The sequence below is a fragment of the Pelecanus crispus genome, chromosome 1 (assembly GCF_030463565.1).
Source record: "Pelecanus crispus isolate bPelCri1 chromosome 1, bPelCri1.pri, whole genome shotgun sequence".
NCBI lineage: Eukaryota > Metazoa > Chordata > Aves > Pelecaniformes > Pelecanidae > Pelecanus > Pelecanus crispus.
Genome location: NC_134643.1, coordinates 133201459 through 133220468, shown reverse-complemented (window position 1 = coordinate 133220468; position 19010 = coordinate 133201459). Strand labels below are relative to the sequence as shown.

General features: G+C 33.9%; 1 protein-coding gene across 1 annotated transcript in view; it reads right to left on the bottom strand.

Annotated features, from left to right (window-relative positions):
* DMD (dystrophin) overlaps window positions 1–19010 on the bottom strand; it is a 1232979-nt gene that overhangs the window by 676391 nt on the left and 537578 nt on the right. The window contains exons 38-41 of the mRNA XM_075717957.1: window positions 15575–15697; window positions 13918–14055; window positions 11789–11941; window positions 10677–10859 (exon numbers count right to left, since the gene is read on the bottom strand). Coding sequence (XP_075574072.1) covers window positions 10677–10859; window positions 11789–11941; window positions 13918–14055; window positions 15575–15697 — 597 coding nt within the window. The remainder of the gene's footprint in view (window positions 1–10676; window positions 10860–11788; window positions 11942–13917; window positions 14056–15574; window positions 15698–19010) is intronic.

Sequence of the window (19010 nt, the reverse complement as noted above, 5' to 3'; positions counted from 1 at the left end):
ATCTAGACCAGTATTACATGGTGGCATCAGAGATAACTGGCCTTCGAGAATGTTATTAATTTCCGTTTAGCACTGGAAAACCCAGTGTTAAAACACATTTCACCCATCTCAGCATATAGATTCCCTTTTCTGCAGAGGGAACAATCCCAAGATGGCTTTTACTGTTCAACAGTTTATACCCAGAAAGACTCCAACCTTTTCGTGTTAGGCCTTTGACAAGTGTTCCATTTTTGGTCCCTTTCTCACTGGAGGTCTCCAAACTCATAGCAACCTTAGTGCGCTGTGCTTTTGGGTTACTAACTTCACACAAACAGAATACGTGGGAGGAGTAAAGCGGCAAAACACACCTATTGGCACTACTGTACCACGACACTGCTCCTAGCAGCATCCTGATGAGGAGTTCAGGAAAAACAAACATACATGTGCCTCCTCCTGAAGTGTACTAATGCTTGAGAAATTATTCTTTACAAGCAGCTGTAAGATATATGAGAGTGTAAAAAGTCAGTCATCACAGAGGAATAAACGTAGGTGTGTTGAAACAAAAAAAAGCAGCAGCTAGCAGACGCTTTCTGGACAAGGGCAGACATGCCTCAAACAGGCCAGTAAACTTTGGGACAGTTTATTGCTTTCTAGGGCAAACTCTAAACTACATGATATTTGCTAGCCCATGGTTAGCATCAATATATCAAATAAAGAATTAAACCCACAAAAGTATGATCAAATGCTGTCAGAGATCAATAAAACCACCTTCAAGTACATGTCCCTTCCAACCCAAAGCATTCTATGATGATGATTCTATGATTTATATGTAAAGAAGTTTTTATTCACCCCTTTCTATGCCAGCTGTGAGTAGTCAGCTAACATTCAGAAAAGTAAATGCTGTGTCTACAGTATTGCTAGCACATCTTACCTGTGTGTACATATGTAGAAGGTAGATCAAAATTATATCAATAACATAGAATTTTCATTATGAGACTGTAGAGTCAATCACAAAGAAGTTATCTATCAGTACAAAAAGAAGCATCGCTTTCAAGTAGACACACACGTAAATCTTCACTAGAGGATTAAAAATTTATAAAATGCTTATGTAATTCCATGAAGGCAAGGCCTTAAAAGGCACTTGGCAGCATTAAAATCTATTTAAAATATTATTTTTTTTTTAAAAAATCGTATTTTCAAGTAAAAATGTAAATATTTTGTCATGTATGTGATTTTTCTACTCATGTATGATTACAGCCCACAAAAACTTGCATGTTGTAATACTTGAAGAATTTTAATGCTTGTATCTGACTTTATCAGTGACATATAAAAATTGATACTTTAAAAATACACGTGATTATTTTCAGCACTGTTCTTGGACAGAGAATGCTTTATGTCTTCACAATACTCCACTGCTAAGGCATACCTTACTGGTTGAGAAATGCTGCATTAACAGTTTTTATTCTATGATAAAACGAATCTATCTGTTTTATATATACATAAAATTAAATAAAGCTAGTTAAAATTAAACTATTCTTAATAATAGCATTAATTAGAAATCATTTCAGTAAATCTTACAGGCTAGGAATAGCAACAGAAAATTGCAGGATTTGATTTCGAAAACCGTCAATCAACAGGCATTGACCAGTATGAACTTATTTCCACTGCCTTATTTTGACCTTCATAACTTGATTGAAATGCAGAGGTTTTCTCCATAAGAAAAGGTCTGTTCCCTGTACTTTTAGGCTTAGGTTATGGGACATCTCCCAAAAACTCAGATAGTCATGCTACACTGCAATGAGCTATTTCTGGTGGATTGGATAGATACCTGTGGTTGCTTGGCTCAAAGACTTGGATGAATGCTTATCCCATCCCCAATTTTTCTTTTTTTTTTTTCTTTGAGTGTGTTATTTTCACATGTAGATGAGGGGGAAAAAAAAAAAGATAGATACAGACAAAAGCTACAACAATTAATTTTAAGCATTAAACCCAGAGTAATTCATCATTATATTGGTCATATTCATTGTTTTAACTTTGGTTTCTTTCTTTTTTCTTCCCCCCCCTTCTCCACCCCGTCCCCCCCCTCCCCCCCCCCCAGGAGGTAAATACATAGTTTACAAACTGTGACAAAGCATTTTGGTGCTGTGCTCTGTGCTCCACACACCCTCATGCTTTTAGAGCCCTCCAAGATGTCAAATACATTGGGTCAACTGGTAAAATGAACAGCTTTGGCAATCCCTTTTCCAGTTGCTTAACTGTGCTTTTGTTTTATTCTGCCTTATATAATTGCCTCCAGGTATGGACTCTCCTCAAGCTGAGGCGCTGCCGCATATTGAATTTAGCTGCAGCTCCTATAAAACCTACCCATTGCTTCTTGCTAAAGACCTGCTAGCATTCATGCAAATAAGAGACTAACGCAACTAGAACAAATTGGAAATTCTAGCAGTTCTGCTGCTAACTTTTAACCCTGACAACTTCCATTGATATCTATTTGTTAAGCAAAGAGAAAAAAAATTCATTTCAACTATGATGAGACTGGGACATAATACTCTCAGACACTGTACTGTGTACGATATAAACCCGCTCTTTCAGAGAATAAAAAAAAATAGACCAGTGTGTATCTTATGCCATAACTGCAATGTTACCATGTCCTGAAGAAAAACAGAATCTAGTAGCATTATGGCATAACTGACTAATTGGAACTACTGGGATTCAGAAAATATCTCGTTTTAAACAAATTACGCATATATGTTAATTACTTCTTCTAAAGATGGCATATCTCAGTCTTAATAATTACAGTAGTTCACAATTGACAGGTAAAAGGAAATCTGTATGTCTGCTGTGACTGTAACCAGATATTTGTAACATTATAAAAGGAATTATTAAAAAAAAAAAAGACTATACTTCATAACCATTCAAGAAATGCTTCTCAGGCCATGTACAGTTACTAGCATTTTGGGGGGAAGGTAAGCCTTTAACTACTACTTAGTCAAAAGCCATTCTCAGTACTAGAAATCAGTAAATAAGCAAATACTTAGGTACTCATGTTACATTTTGGAATGAAAAAGATCAGAACACATTGCGAAATCTACATCCTAGGCTGGTTTTTAACAGATATTTTAAAATGTTAATTAGAATTTTATAAGGTTTTACCTGGAAAGCATTTTTGTAAGTGATTTATATGTATTACCCTCCAGTAGACAAAATATATTTGAAAGTTTTTATATACACACATAGAATACATAACTCCATAGAGTTGTTAACCATTTCTTGTATTCATCTTGTAAAATTTTTCACAGCTGAAAAAATGCAGAGATATTATAAGGGAAATGTCATACTTAAGGAAGTATCTAGTTGACACTTTAGAAAATTAAACTCTTCTACACAGTCCTATATCCTTGTAATCATGATGTCCAGTTGTGACAGTGTCTACTGATTCTATTAAACCAGCATTATGTACTCATATTCACCCGCACAGCAGGAAATACCCAAAAGAATGGAAGGAATTTCAAATTATTTTTTCCTCAAAACAGAATTTCAGAATTGTGTTTCTCAGACAGTGGTAAGCTATAGAGAAGTAACAGTGCATGTAGTGGCAGAACAAGCTTCTACATGATATGCTGGAAGGCAGCCTTCCCAGGATCAGACTTTGGTCAATGCCAACTTATTTAATGGCTGATTTATTACGACTACAGAAGTGTCCTAATCTTAGACAGCATTTATGCATGAAGCTTTAGGGCTGTCTTGAATGTGTAACTCTATGTGTAACTCTACTGACTGATCACCAAGGAACCAATTAATCTTAAATAAAGCACAGATATAGAATACAGTTCATCTGATGTTTAAATTGACCAACCCATTTTGAAATTGACTGTTGATTTGGGATGCTAACTTTCCAGCTATTTATGCAAACTACATCTGTTAGCTGTTTGCTGAGATAATTTAGAAAATAATCTAAAAATACTATTAAAATACCACATAAGTGTTGAATGCTAACAGCTTCAAAGACCAAGGTCCTAAACCTTAAACACTGACACCTTCCAGAAATGTTAAAAGGCACTGCCTAATTATTTTCCAGCTTTATTTCTTAAAATAACCTTAATCTACATTTATAGAGATGCAATCATACAGAATAATGATAGCGTTTGTCACTTAGGCTGATTTTGTTACTCCAAGACATAGACTTTTTTAAATACTGTGAATGAAATTGCTGTCAATCCAGCAGTTTTGAAAACTAATTAAATATACATACATAGATATTCAGCACTCACACTGTACATATACAAATTTACTTCCTTCTGCACCTTTATGAATATACTAAGAAGCGTCCATGCAAAAAAAAAAAAAAAAAAAGAGAGACGCTGACATCCTTAACTGTAGACAGAAGATGAACATAATCTCTTCAAAAGATACTGTCACTTAGGGCCAGACCAATCTACAGCAGGTCTTTTCCCCTTATTATATAATTCAATATTACAGCCAAGTAATTTTGACACCAAATTCCTCACCTTATAATTTATTATGTTAATAAATTATGATATACTGTATCAGGGAAAATAAGAGAGTAATTAGCTGCCTTTTTCCCCAAATAGCTAGGTAATTACAAGGAAGAAGATACATAATAGTATAATGCTCAATTTTGTCTGAAGAATATTGAAAGCGGAGACAACTGGGTGCTATGTCACACATGACTCTTTAACCAAAGGCTGCTAAGTCTTGTTTCCATCTCAACCATAAAAAGAACACTCAGAAAAGTCTGTGGCATGGCTAAGACTACATTCTTACAATGGCTTCACATAATTTAAAGACAGCATCCCAAATCAGCCCTAGTCCAAGTTGCAGCAAGAGTTTGCATTCCTATGTGATGAGGTAAAGATGTTGAGTTTCACTTTTAAACTAGAGAATGTAATTCAGATCACTTCACTAAAGCTTATAACAGATAATGAAAAATGGCAGAGAAAAACCTTCTCTGTAAAGTTCTGTCATTTGCAAGACAGGATTTTTTAACTTCATGCTATTAAAATACTGTAGATTTGCAGTGATGATAGTGAATACTGTACAGAATTAATAAGGAAATACGAGAGAAGACAATATGCTTTCGAAGGAAGAACTCAAAATACTGCAGTAAACTGGTCCACTTTTACAAAAGGTGGCTATAGATGGTCTTCACTTAAATTACCACAACACTGTATAGATTTATTTTAGACACAGAGAAGGTAAAGTGCATTTTAAAATGCATCTATAAAACTAGCAGCTCTTCAGCTATACCAAAGACAATATTCATCTTCAGTGTACTTCTCATAGCTTTCGTATCTTAAATTAGACATAAAACTAAAGTATTTGAAGTACAATTAAATCATTTGGAATAAATTTCCTAATAGCAGTTTCCAGGTTGATGGATACTAGAAAATGGCGTAAATATTCAGCTGTGATTCTCTTCCCAAAGATTCTCATTCATCCTCACCCCTTTGCAGACCACAGTCAAAAAACCCCAGTCTTTAGCTGTGCTGTGTAAAGCTATTTGTTTAAAAAGCTGCCACTGTAAATGTCAGAAAAGTTAAATGGTGTCACAGGATCACCTTTGTCCTGTCCTTAAGCGACCCAAAGCGCAAAGGTGAAACGGATACTAATCCATCACTGTATAGTTCTTTTTTTTGTCCAGTAGGTATTTTCTTATTTTGCTTTTCTAATGCCTTTTCTCTCTTTTATTTGTCCTCTCTCCTGCTCATTGTAGGAATAATGAAGAATTAGCTTGCCCCTTCTTCTTGGTGACCATTACGTGGTTATTTACTCAAAGAAATGTTTAAGCAAGGATCACAGAAGAAACCCACTTCATTCCAATGCTGCTGGTTGTGACAACTGTGGATAACAATGGCTGAAAACAATGGTAGCACATTACCACTACAGTATCCATGTTATTTAGATGCAGACAGATAATTAGGACACCAAGCCCTGTGTTTAGCTAACTGTGACAGATTTATTTCATTTAATGTCTGATTTATATTTTAGAAAATATCTTTACATATAAACATACTTTAACATTTTTAAAAAAGGTTTAAATTTCGTTAAATGAACTGAATAGAGCTCCACAGGGAAATACTAACTGAAAACTGCAAGACGCTCTTAAAAGACTGAACTTAAAGAAACTCTTGAATTTCAGATGTAAACTTGATCAGTCCTTAATCTGGTTCCAGAAGTTGATCACATGCTCTCTCACCTGAAGTGATCATCCAGTTAGGAGACAGGTATTTTGAATTCCTGAATGCTTTATGGAATCTTAAACAGAACAATGTCTTTTATTTGGAAAAATGAAGCTTATGAAATTTATTTCATAATAAGTACTAAGCCTACTGGTATTTTATCCATATTGCAGATAATTATTGAACTGCTCAGACTAAATCACTTACCTTATAGAAATAAATGTGTTTTGTATAGCTATTTTCCTTATTCATTCTTGTTCAACGCATAGTCTAATCGGTATGAAAAAGACAGTCTCTCCTGATGTTTATAATTTGATCAACTTTATTATTTTTCCAAGTATGGCCAAAATCCAGAGCAAATATTTCAGTAGTAAAATGATCATAAATTTCAATAGAATGTTCATGTGTGTCACCCATGAAATTACTGAAATGACTTAGGTAAGCCTATTTTTTTGCTTGTGTATATATCAATAGGTATATAATTTTGACAGCTGTTAGTAGGTTGCAAGAACAATATTCCTCCTATCGTAAAAAATACGCTGGCTTACTATTTAGAGCATAGTTCAGCATATGTGATGGCAGAAAGAATGTTGGATAGCTTGATAAAATATGGTAATAGGACATATGAAACAAGAATTTATAGTGTGGGCTCTGCACCTGTGTTCATCTAGAAAACGTTTTCTCATGATAAAGGCCTTCAGTACTCTCTACACGCAGAGTAATTTCAGCCAGCTCCATAAAATCTAAACTGAGCTATGACATAAACATGCTCATAGACTGCTGAAAGGAAAGCATGGAAAAAAAAAAGGTCTATAAAAAAGGCACTAACTAAATCTAATTTAATTAAAAGTAATCAATATATCAGTAGCTGATTTTGATCCTGATTTTAATTAAATTATCTGAATCCAGCTTTTTCTCTGCAACAGATAACTATTTTCATCACGCTGGAAGAGTGGCATAAACTGTTACAGAAAAATAGTAACTGGAAGATTTTATGTTTAGACTGTAGCAAAGGGGATTGATAACTTTTCTGAAAATACTGTGTGACTGGCAAAGCTTAATGATTCTAGATTCTGCAGAGATAATCTAGAAATAAACGTCCCTTGACCTATCTAATGTTATATTTTTTACCGAAATGAAATCTTTTAAAACAAACATCTATTTTTAATATGCAAAAATTGCATACTGATCTAGGATTAAACTTTAATGGCTTGTTTTTTTGAAGACTATCTTAAGCTTCCATGAATTTCAGTGGGATTTAGTGGTTAATCATAATTTTAAAACATGATGGTAAAATATTCCACTCTTTAATAAGTTATTCAGATTTCACAACTGAAGTTACTACCAACTAATTTCAAACAGAAATTTTTAGCACAAATGAAGTAGAATGCTAAACTTTTCTTAACACAGGAATCTGAAATCTGCCCCACTGAAAAACTGAATTTTCTGCCCACTGTTAATTTTGCCACATATGAATAAAGACACTGGGTGGGAGAAGAAATTTGTAAGACAACATGAACTCCAAAAACTTTTTCCTACTCAGTGTCATTTTAGGTTTTGTGCAGTTGTATTTACATATTTGGGTACCGTGTTTAATCTGTTATTGCAATGAACCCACCTTTTCCCTATAGAATGTCACGCATCACTCTCTGACAATTTTCACATACAGAGATGACCACTATACCAAACTGAATAATGTCTCAAAATCGGCATTAAACAGAACATGCAGTGTTTGAGGTAATACAACTGCATCATACCTTACTATCAAAAGTGGTGACAGAAAATTCCTTTTTATATATATACACACCCATATATATTTGTCAATTAGTTGCTGGATACGTATTTACTGCTATGTATTTGTGAGACAATCAGAATTTGATGACAATCTACCATGCTAGAGAGAATCAATTCTTATATGGTTATGGTTCCTACATCCTTCTGACAGGTCTACCTAACAAATATTGGGGAAAAGTAAATTCCAGGGGAGCGTGATCTTTCTAATTTCACACTTTGATATCAGAAATATATTAGCTCCAAGAAAGGTAAGAAATGCAATTCTGTCATTAAGCCACATAATTAAAGGTCGTCTTCAGTGCAGTCTTACTATGTTTATTCAATGAATCATAATGAATTGCAAGATACACAGTACAACTAAATCCTCATTGATTTATAATAACAACTTTCAAATGTTAAGTCTGTTATTGAATACATCATAAATTTTAAATAAAAAATGCAGCAGTTTTGTATTTCTTTTGCTTTAAAAGTAAATTCTTTTTTGTATTTTTATTATATGGTTTTATTCAGTTGGTGGTTAGCAAAATCTCTGTGAAAGTTATTTTTGCTGGTATATGCACGTGTTCAAGTGAATAGTTTGAATTTTCATTTTTCTTTTCTATTTTAATGTCTTGCATAGACAATTAATTTATCCTCACAACATCCCTGTGAGGTAGGTACTTAGGCTGTATTAAAAAATTAAAAAAAAGCACTCAAGAGAAATTCACTGATTCAGCAAAGCCAAATTAAGACCGTAACGGGGCAGTTGTACTTCTCACTCTGATTTGAGCCATGAAAATATACTGCCTCTGAGCAGTTTCAGTAGCTTCTGTAAAAATTCTAAAATATTTCATATGAATATCACTTTGGTCATTGTCAACAGAGAAAGATATTTTTCGTGAGAAATGAGAAGGATACAGTAATTATCCTGCACACATGTAAATTTCATTGAATAATGTTCTCATTACCCAGATAAATACTAACAAGTAGCCTTCTTGCAAGAAATATTTGAGACCATTGAAAAATTTAACCATGAGAAGAACATGAATATATTATATAAATATTTTAACACTAAAATTACATGTAATGGTTACATGGCTTTAAAAAGTCAAAAACTGTATTTCTTTGACCAATTCAAACGCACATGTTCTCCTGTATCTACCTTATATATTTTAAAGAAAAATATTCTAATATATAGTTTTATTGATTTGCTAGTAAAATTTTATAAAGGATATACTCATACTGTCATGGTAGGTGGTGGGTGACATAAAAAGCACATTGACAGCAGAATGCTTTTATATAAATTGCATGCACATTCTTGTTTCTTACTTGCTTACCAAAGGAACAAATATATTCATTATAAGAAAAGACTCATTTACAAGGCAACGAGAAGCCTGCTCTAGCTCCATGCCAATATAAACGATTTGCAACTGATTACATCCATCAAGTTTAATATAAACCATAGTAATCTGAAAAGAGTAATCAGATGGAACACGATTTAATAACACACAAACCAAAGTTAATGTTTCTCTGATTGTTTCCATTAACTGCATAGCTACTCCAATTATTATTTTTATATATACATTATGTAACTTAATAGTAGAAAATTTAAAAACACACAATACATAGTACATTAAATAGAGGACTGTATTGACCAAAAGTTTATACATTATTGCTGATTTTTGGAACTTTTTTTTCTTTTGTAAAACATAGTTGACCATATATCAATTAGAAATAACACTTCATGTATTTAAATTTTCATTATCCTGTCAGTATGGCCCCTCTGCAATCTAGGTGCATTTAAAAATAAATCAATAAAATTGTATTTTTTTTGAAACACCCCTTTACCACTAGCACTTTTAAGATTACAGAAGAGCACATAATGCAACAACTTCCTTGAGAGCAAATTTTGTCTTTCTTCACAGAAAATCAAAAGCCCAGATGACAATGAGCAAAGTAGTAGGAACAGCAGGGAAAAACTGCCATGTAAATGCAAAAGCAATCTCTGGTAACCTTCCAAATGGGTAATACCAAATACCTATTTTGGTCATAAACCTGGAATAGTGACAGTTTATTTCCCTTTTATTTATCCAGTTATTGCAGCATGTATAAACCAGTAAGAAAAATTGTATTTTATATACAAATAAACAACGCAAAATCAGAAGACACGAAGCTGGTTCATAAAATGATGTTTTCATCCTGTCAAATTTAAAAGTACACTTTCTTGCAAAAACTTATTTGAGAATTCAAGCATTTGAAGAAGAGGCCATGTATATATACAGTGTCACAAGATTTTTTTAAGTCTTTTCCTAAAGTGGGTATAACATGTTATGGACAAATAAAAAAACAATTAAAATTGGCATGGGATGGGTAGTTTGAAAAAGACAATTTTTCTGATTTACACATTCACTGAACAAACTAGATGCATGGCAAACTGACACTTTTAAACTGGAAAATGTTATGGAAAAATAATGAGGCAACAGAAATAAACATGACTTTTTCATTGCTGAGTTTTTTGTAATTGGCTGATTTAACTTAAGGGCAATTTTAAGACCAAAGCAGAGAACTATTGTATTAGAATATAAAGATTCCCCCACTTCCAGACAATAGGGTTTTTCTTATTAATATCTGAAGAGTTGACACTGACCCTGAAGCTCTCATTGTTAGTAGGATGCTGTTAGTAGTAGCAGTTGCAAACATGTGGGTTTGCCAGTAACAACTCACAATTTCTGCATAGTTGAGTCTTCGAAACTGAGCAAATTTGCTCTCAAAATCTTGCCAGCGCTTGCTGAGCTGTATCAGGGTTGGCTCCACTGCTTTTGCAGCCCCATCCTTAGACAAGCGTTCAGCCTGCCTGTGCACCGCATTCAGATCTTCCTTCTTCTTCTCCAATTCTCCATCAATCTCCTAGTGAGCAAAACCAATACAGGGCCCAGGACAGTTAGCTAACTAGATCAATCAACTTAAAAGTAGCAAAATACTTCTGTCAGAAATTCCATTTCCATTTTATTGTTACAATTAAAATTTACAGCTATTTCATGTCTTATTTTACATTTAAACAAAACAAAAATAACTGAAATTGAAGAACCTTCTTGGAGATCGGCTGTAGAGATACTAACAGCTAGTACACACTGAAAACTAGTTAGCAAAGGCCAACAGTTTCCACTTCCAGATTCTTGCTAGTACACTGTGATGGGCAATTGGAGAAATTCTTTTCTCAATAAGGGTCAGCATATTCAGGACAAATAGTGTTTGGACAGCTTACAAATATATTATTTGACTCTTTAATATATTACTTAACTCCTATGTTACTCTGTGGGAAACTCAACAGAGAATGAAGCAAAGAAAGACGATGCAAAATAAACTAGGAAAACCTTTGACAGTATGCAAATAAATCTATAGAGTTTGACAGTGACATATGAATATGTTCTGATGAAAATGAATGTGCTAACATGAGATAGAGGTCATCCATATATCGGTAAGTCATTTTTTCATCTGGAACAAAGATACATAAAATCAATTACAATTTTTACTAGAAAACATTTGATGCTTCTTAATACATTGCACACTTTCCATATTATCAACAAAAATTTTACTTAGTGTGTTTCAAATTATTTACGTAATATTCTGTATAACAAACAAATAAAAGATACAGTACAACAAAGAAATGTCAGTTTGAACACAGATAATTATGGTTTGTTTAACTATAGATAGAAATAAAGAACTGAACTGAGAATTTTCTGTATCTATTTGAAAATGTGTTGCATTTGCTGTCTCTTAAATTGATAAACTATCACTCAGAAAGATCTACCATTGCCATCCCAAAACAACATTACCTTTAGTTTCTGCTCATCTTTGTGGTCTGGTAGACTGGCTAACTTTTTCTCAATGTCATCCAGCCATGTCATTAGGTCATCAGCCTGCCTCTTGTACTGATACCATTGATGAGAAATCTCTAAAGCCTTTTTTCTTCTTTGAGATCTCAAGTCCTGTTCACAGTGCAGACATTATTAGAATATGAATTAAAGGCTTATAAAATATGAATTGGCATGTGTGCACACTGAAGGGGGAAAAAGTGCACAAGGCCACTATTTGTTTTAATTAGGCGTTGATATTTAGATCAAGTATATAAGTATCTAACGGCAGCATATTTTCTTCAGTTTAACAGTATATATGTAACTGAACACAGCGTATTTTCATCACTTTAACAGATTATTTTTTCTTTTAAAATAGGTTACCTAATTCAGGGTTCTTCACATGTTGAATAAACTGCTGAGACAGTCACCAATATTCAGAGAAGTTAACACTCTTACATAAATGTCAATATTTTATACAAAAGACTTCTGCTCAGAACATTTACTGGACAGATGGAAACACAGCCCACTTAGTATCCAGCCATAAGTGGGCTTCCTGTGTTTTGTGGTCTCCTGTGAAATTCTAGCCTGCATGCAAACTCTGTAGCTATTCAAAAGAAAATCATTTCAATGCAGAAATGTATGCAAAGACAGGTTTCCTTTTTCTAAATTAAATACCATTTACATAATAAATGTCTTGTGTTTATGACTCAGCTTTATAAAAGTATTAAAACCTCTCTTTAACAGGAAGTTAAAAAACATCATTTTGTTTCATATAAGTATTATTAAATATATTGCATTTGCATTTGCTTTAACCGCTTAACTTCGCTCATAAAGAATTCAGAAAATATTTTCACTACTGTAACTTCTTATTAAGAAGAAAATTTAAAAATTGCTGGTATATTTTATATAAAAATACTCAGATTAATTTACTTCAACCATTCTTGGATTTCATTTCACAAGGTTGAATGCCTTAACTGAGTCACCCAAAGCAAAATCAATGACTCTATTCCATAAAAACAGCCAGTAAGGATCTGGTCAATAGCATAGTTCTATAAACACTTTTCTTGTTTCTCCTCCATAAAAATTATTAATTACTTCCATTTAACTTGGAACAGTCAAAGACACACTGAACAGATTTCAAGTTTCTTTTAAATGTGGACAAAATAATGGTATATTCCAGCTATTCTTTTACTGATTCACACAGACCTGAAGAACTGTAAAAATTAGAATGAAAACCACAGAAAAGGAAAGATGCTGCTTAAAAATAAGTAATAATAAAATGTAACGATGCCATGTTCCCCAAGCCAAGAACAACTTAATGAAAAATCTTCAAAAGAAAGAAAAATTCTGCTTGCCAATAAGATGAAAAATTCTTCTACAGTAGCCAAAGCCTACTGCTCCCAGTAGGTGTCCAAGGTGACTTTCCAACTGCAAGATTCTTTCTTTCCTTACTTTTATTTTTCCCTGGAAAGACAACACTCCCAATTATGACTATTAGCTTGTCCAAATAGGTCTCACTGTGGATGTAGGAACAGTATCATACAGTTATACCTCCAGGAGTGTGGTAACATGGAATTTTGACATGTGACTTTGGTTTTCAGCCTCTTAGCCGCTAGGTCTATTGGCACTACCACCTACCCTATTTTAAAAAGGCTGAAGCCACTTCTCAGACTAAAAGAGCATAGCATGTAAATCTTTTACTAAAGGATAAAACAACTTACTCATTGCCAGAAGTATGTTCTACAGCTGAAATTATAAGTTTGTGAGAACTGATTCTAACTAAGGTCTTGAGTGCTGTTGGAGAGACATAAAACATGCATAATGTGTTAAAAAAAAAGGAATTATTAACAAAGAAACCATTGTAGTCCAACTGGCAATCACATGGTTGTAACACTGAGGACAAAACAGTACTTGTTAAGCTGGAGATTTAAAATGTCTTTTCCAAGGCATCAAGAGAAGTATATAAGAAAATATATGTTTATAGCCAAATAGTTTTAAATTACTCATCTCTAAATAGTAATGGAGATTCATTAATTAAACAGAACAATGCCCTGAAATGAAGAAAAAATGGTTTTAGTAGCATGTGCTTATAACTGTAGCTCCTATACCTTGAGAGCATTATGTTTAGTCTGCAACAGCTGCTGTTTTATCTTTATTTCCTCCCGTTTTCTCTCATCTGTGATTCTCTTTTGAAGCGTGTCGCCCCTTTGCAGCAATTCTTTCACTGTGCTCTCATCGTCTTCTCTCTGATTTGAAAAAAATAACAAGTATAACAGGCATTTTAATCTAATTATTACCTAAGTAAGTAGGTACCTAATAAGTACTAGGAGACACAGACATATAAAAACTAGACTTCCTCTGCTAAGGTAATTATCTAACAGCAACTTGCAGTTCTATACTGAAGACCAAATAGCTTTTACTTGCTTTCTACAATACATGTAGACACTTGAGGGGTACAAGTAAAACAGCACTTGAAAACCTACAGATGTTTGATATTAGATTTTACACAGCTTCCAGGATAACAGGATGAAACATTAAAGGCAAAAAAGTAAAATATATTTTACTTTAAAACAAAAAGAATAGAAATATGTAAAATATTCTAAACCACCGTCAGTAGTCACTGAAACTGCCAGTATGCTAGCAGGCCATGTAACCCCTGACTATTTCATGTATCATCACAATGCAAAACAGCTATTCTAGCAAGGAAAATTATACCACTAAGTACTTTCTACATAGAAGTTGAATCTATGCCACAACCTCTGGGAGCATATCTCTTGAACCACACTAAACTTTTTATTGAAAGAAAGGGAACAAAATATGCTCAGGTAGTGGAAACTGCCCTATCAAACTTGATTCACTTAGAATTTACCATTGCAGTACATAATGCCTTAAATCTTAATTTTCCTGCATTAAAAAAAAAAAAAAGAAAAAAGAAAAAAGGTCCTGTAAAGATTCCTTTCAGCATTGACATAAAATAGCTATCTTTGAAGAATTCCTTAAAAGGAAAAGAATATTGCTTGTAAAGAAATACATATCTGATCTTGCTGAGAATTCACAAAGAGAAGGTCATAAAGACAAATCTCTGTTATTGCCAAGCCAAGAAATGTCATCCCTCTGAAAACAGTCTGGAGAAAACACACAACAGTGACAACAGTAGCAAAGCACAGCAGTATTTTACGCCTCTCTTTTTTTCTTTTTTTTTTTTTTTTTCTCCCTAATATGCATGAACTCTTTTACTATTTACAAAGAGCAAACGTGAGTAATAAAGCTTACCACAGCCACAAAAGCTATTTACAATAAATGGTCAACCAGATCTGTTAAGAACTAATTGGCAAGTGGCATTTCTTTCAATGATCATTGCCTAGCATTTTTTTTTAGTGAATGTCTTCTTTTACTATATTGCCCATTTAGATAGATCTCTCTGAGTTTTCTTCATCTTTATACTGCTACAGAGATTTTAATATTCATTCCCTATTCTGTAATATTGCTGGTACTAGTATAGGACACGTAGGTAATATTCCTGCTTTGCTTAGTGTTTTCACAAGGGTCAAAAAATGTTTTTCTTATCAACTAACAATTAACATCACTAAAACTTTTAGTTAATGCTAACTTGGGACTTTTGATTTTATAATATATTAGCACCGTAAAATTTTGTCCAAGTCATATCTAAAGATCCTAACACAAGTATGGAAGTTTCTAATTTTTACTCAGGTTTTTTTCATCTCCCTGCCTACTTCACTCAGACTTCCATTTCAACCAAATTACCATATCTTTATTGAAGTCCTCCTCTTTCAGATTCACCCCCTGCTGAATTTCAACCTCCAGTGGTTCAAGCAATTTTTGTATATCGAAGTCAAATTGCTCCAATTCCTTCAAAGGAATGAAGGGCTAAAATGGGAGAAATACAAAGATTATTTATTTAAATCACATACTTAATAGTTTTGCTAGAAACATAAATGAAAAGAGATATCTCTTCTACCCCCTATTGCCAAAACAATGGTGGACTTTCCATCATGTGGAAAAATATCTACATCATACAACTCAAAGTACCGAAGATACAAGTAAAGATAGGCATTTAACAATACTTTAGAACTTCCATATAAGAAAACATAAGAATTCTATGGTGAGTGGAAATTAAAAAAAAAAAACAAACCCAGATACTCTCACATTTGTGTGTAAGAACAGGTTCAGATAAACAGTGTAACATAACAATTTGTCTAAAAAAATAAATGTTGACACTACTTGGCTAAATCTGGTTTGTCACAAATTACTCACACAGCAACAAGCAATCCATTCAGAGGAAAAAACACCTACTACTACCAATTGAGAAAAATGTCATGATAATTTGTTTCAGCATTTTGAAATCATTGCTGTCTCACAACGAATAGCAAAAATGCCAGGTGAATTATACAAAACACAGATAATCTTTGTATAAGATATTCCCCTAACAATATTTTGTAGCATATTAAAAAAACTTCACTAGAAGAGTTTGTGTTTCAAAAAAGCCTCAACAAAAATGCAGGACCAAAAAACCCTCAACCAAACAAAATAGACACAATGCCTCCAAAATGAATCACAGTATAATTATGGTGCTTTAGCTTAGCATTCAGTTTTAAACTCTAGAACAAGCGCCACTTATTAACAACAATACACCGCCCTTTATCTACCTGATACCCGAGTGCCTGTAGATAGTATAATGTACACCAGGCGATATATTTATAAAGTGCATTGCAAAGGAGCAACAGAAAATTTTTCTTCTTTCAAAGCTTTAAATGCAAGAACAAGCAACAAATTCTTGATGATTCTTGCATAAAACTTAGATTTAAAGGTAATTAATGCTTTATGTTGTTCTAGGAACTCTTGGATATACAACTGTCTTGTTGCTAAAGACATAAATAAGCACATTATATTCTAATCAGTTGTCTTTTACTCTTTCCCCTCCCCCCTGTACAATTGGTGTTTATTATAAAGCAAAGTTTCTAATGAAGATGATAACAATCAAAGTTAATAAGCTAAAACAGGAGAGACTGGACATCATCTATTCTCAGCTGTTCCACTGATGACCTGGGAGAATTAGGGTAAAAATGCCTTAATTGTATCTGTTTGATTGTTTTAATGACAAATATTTTGCGCACTTACAAACATTAATGGAAATACAATAATGTATGATATTTATAGAGAATAATGTTCACAAATTTTCATCAAGAAGCTCAGATTACACTCAGCGAGCACTTCAACTGAGATAGAAATAATAGCAAACAACACAGTAATTTATCCTCAAATGCTCTGAAGGATGTCTTCAAAAGTACTTAAATCTCACTAAAAGACAAATCAACTAATAAAACTGGAATATAAAATTACTAATCTCTGACAAATGTTAAAAACAATAACAAAAAGGAAAATGGGAGGAAAAATACGAAATGAAATTCCAATAATTGAATGAGGTTCAAAGACCACTTGAAAATGTTAAATCTCATTTTAGTACACTGTGATCATTTTGTTCATTAAGGACACAACAATTATATTCTACTGTTTACTGACTTCACAGGTTGTTTCTTATTTACTTCACTGTTGTACTGATAATTGTTAGTATTTAGAAAAACATACCTAATTTGGAAAGAGATGAGAATTGACTGAAAATAGATTATGAGAGCTTACTATCCTCTTGAACTGATTTTTTAATCTGTTATTCACTGAGCGAATAATTTTACCAAAGTATGAAAAAACCTGAAACATTTAGGAAGCATAAGACCACCCTGTAAGAATAATAATTTTTCAGCCCATGAAGTTGAAATCATGACTAAGGGAAGTGCAGTTGCCTACATTATACAGGTGGACAACGAGGCACTCAGCAATTTAGTCCTTTAATCCAAATGCGTACAGCAAGTCAGTAGAACTGCCAAGAATTCAGACAAGCTTTTGCCTCTCTATCTTATGCAATATGTGTAACTATAGATATGCTTTGTGAATCATACTCTAGCTGTCCATTCCCCAAGGTCCTGGAGAAGGTCCCCTAAATCCTAATTTACCGTTAAAATTATGTGCTGTAGTTATTCCTCTCATCTTGTTAGGGACATAGTGTATAAAGCTTAGTGAGGTGCTGCCATTCCAGATCATCTTGCCTGTACAATCATAAATGGGAGACCACCTGAAACGGAAGGCTATCGGGTAGAAGACATTTGCAGGCTGTGTTCTGAAGACACTTTATCTTCATAAGCATCTTTTTCCCCTTCTTTGAGTGAGCCCAAAACACACAAACCCATGATAAACCATCTTTTTAGCAAGGCCTGTTGTGACAGGACAAGGAGTAATGGTTTTAAACTAAAGGAGGGTAGATTTAGACTGGATATAAGGAAGAAATTTTTTACAATGAGGGTGGTGAAGCACTGACACAGATTGCCCAGAGAGGTAGTGGAGGCCCCATCCCTAGAAACCTTCAAGGCCAGGTTGGCTGGGGCTCTGAGCAACCTGATCTGGTTAAAGCTGTCCCTGCTCACTGCAGGGGGGTTGGGTTAGATGACCTCTAAAGGTCCCTTCCAACCCAAAGCATTCTACGATTCTATGATTCTATGATCTACAGGCAGTCCCACTGTTCCCTAAGACAAGCAATAATTTCACACAACCCTATCAAAGGCTGCATCAGCCCTCTATGCTTACAGCGTTGTGAAAGTGCAAGGTAAAACTGAGAAGGAAATCCAGACTGCAGATAGCAGATGTTCAGAATAAAACTGTCACACAACACAGTTGTTTGGGCTTTGTGCCAAGATATTCTCTGTCTACAGTTCGTACTTCTGTAAGAAGTAAGCGAGAAGCACGCTGGAATGGCTGAAGTACTACTGATGGCCAATAGGAAGAAAAAATATGACCTTTATTCATAAGACATGTTCTTTTCTGTTCCAGAAATGAAACCTAAATAAACTCGAATATCTACAAAGAATGCGCTAGTTACACAGGCTATTGAGCCCTGCATAAACCCCAGACAACTAATGGAAACAGTACGTCTTTGCTTATGCTTTTTGCAAAGCTTATTTCCTGCTCTGCCACTGATCCTCTGTGCATTCATTTCCAGTGCTATTACACTAGCCAGCAAAAAGAGTTAAGATCGGGATCCACGCATTCCCATTAGCCTGTATACCAACCTGTACAGCTGCCTGCCTCCATCTGCTGAACAGCTCTCCGCAATAAAGGCAGTAAATACAAT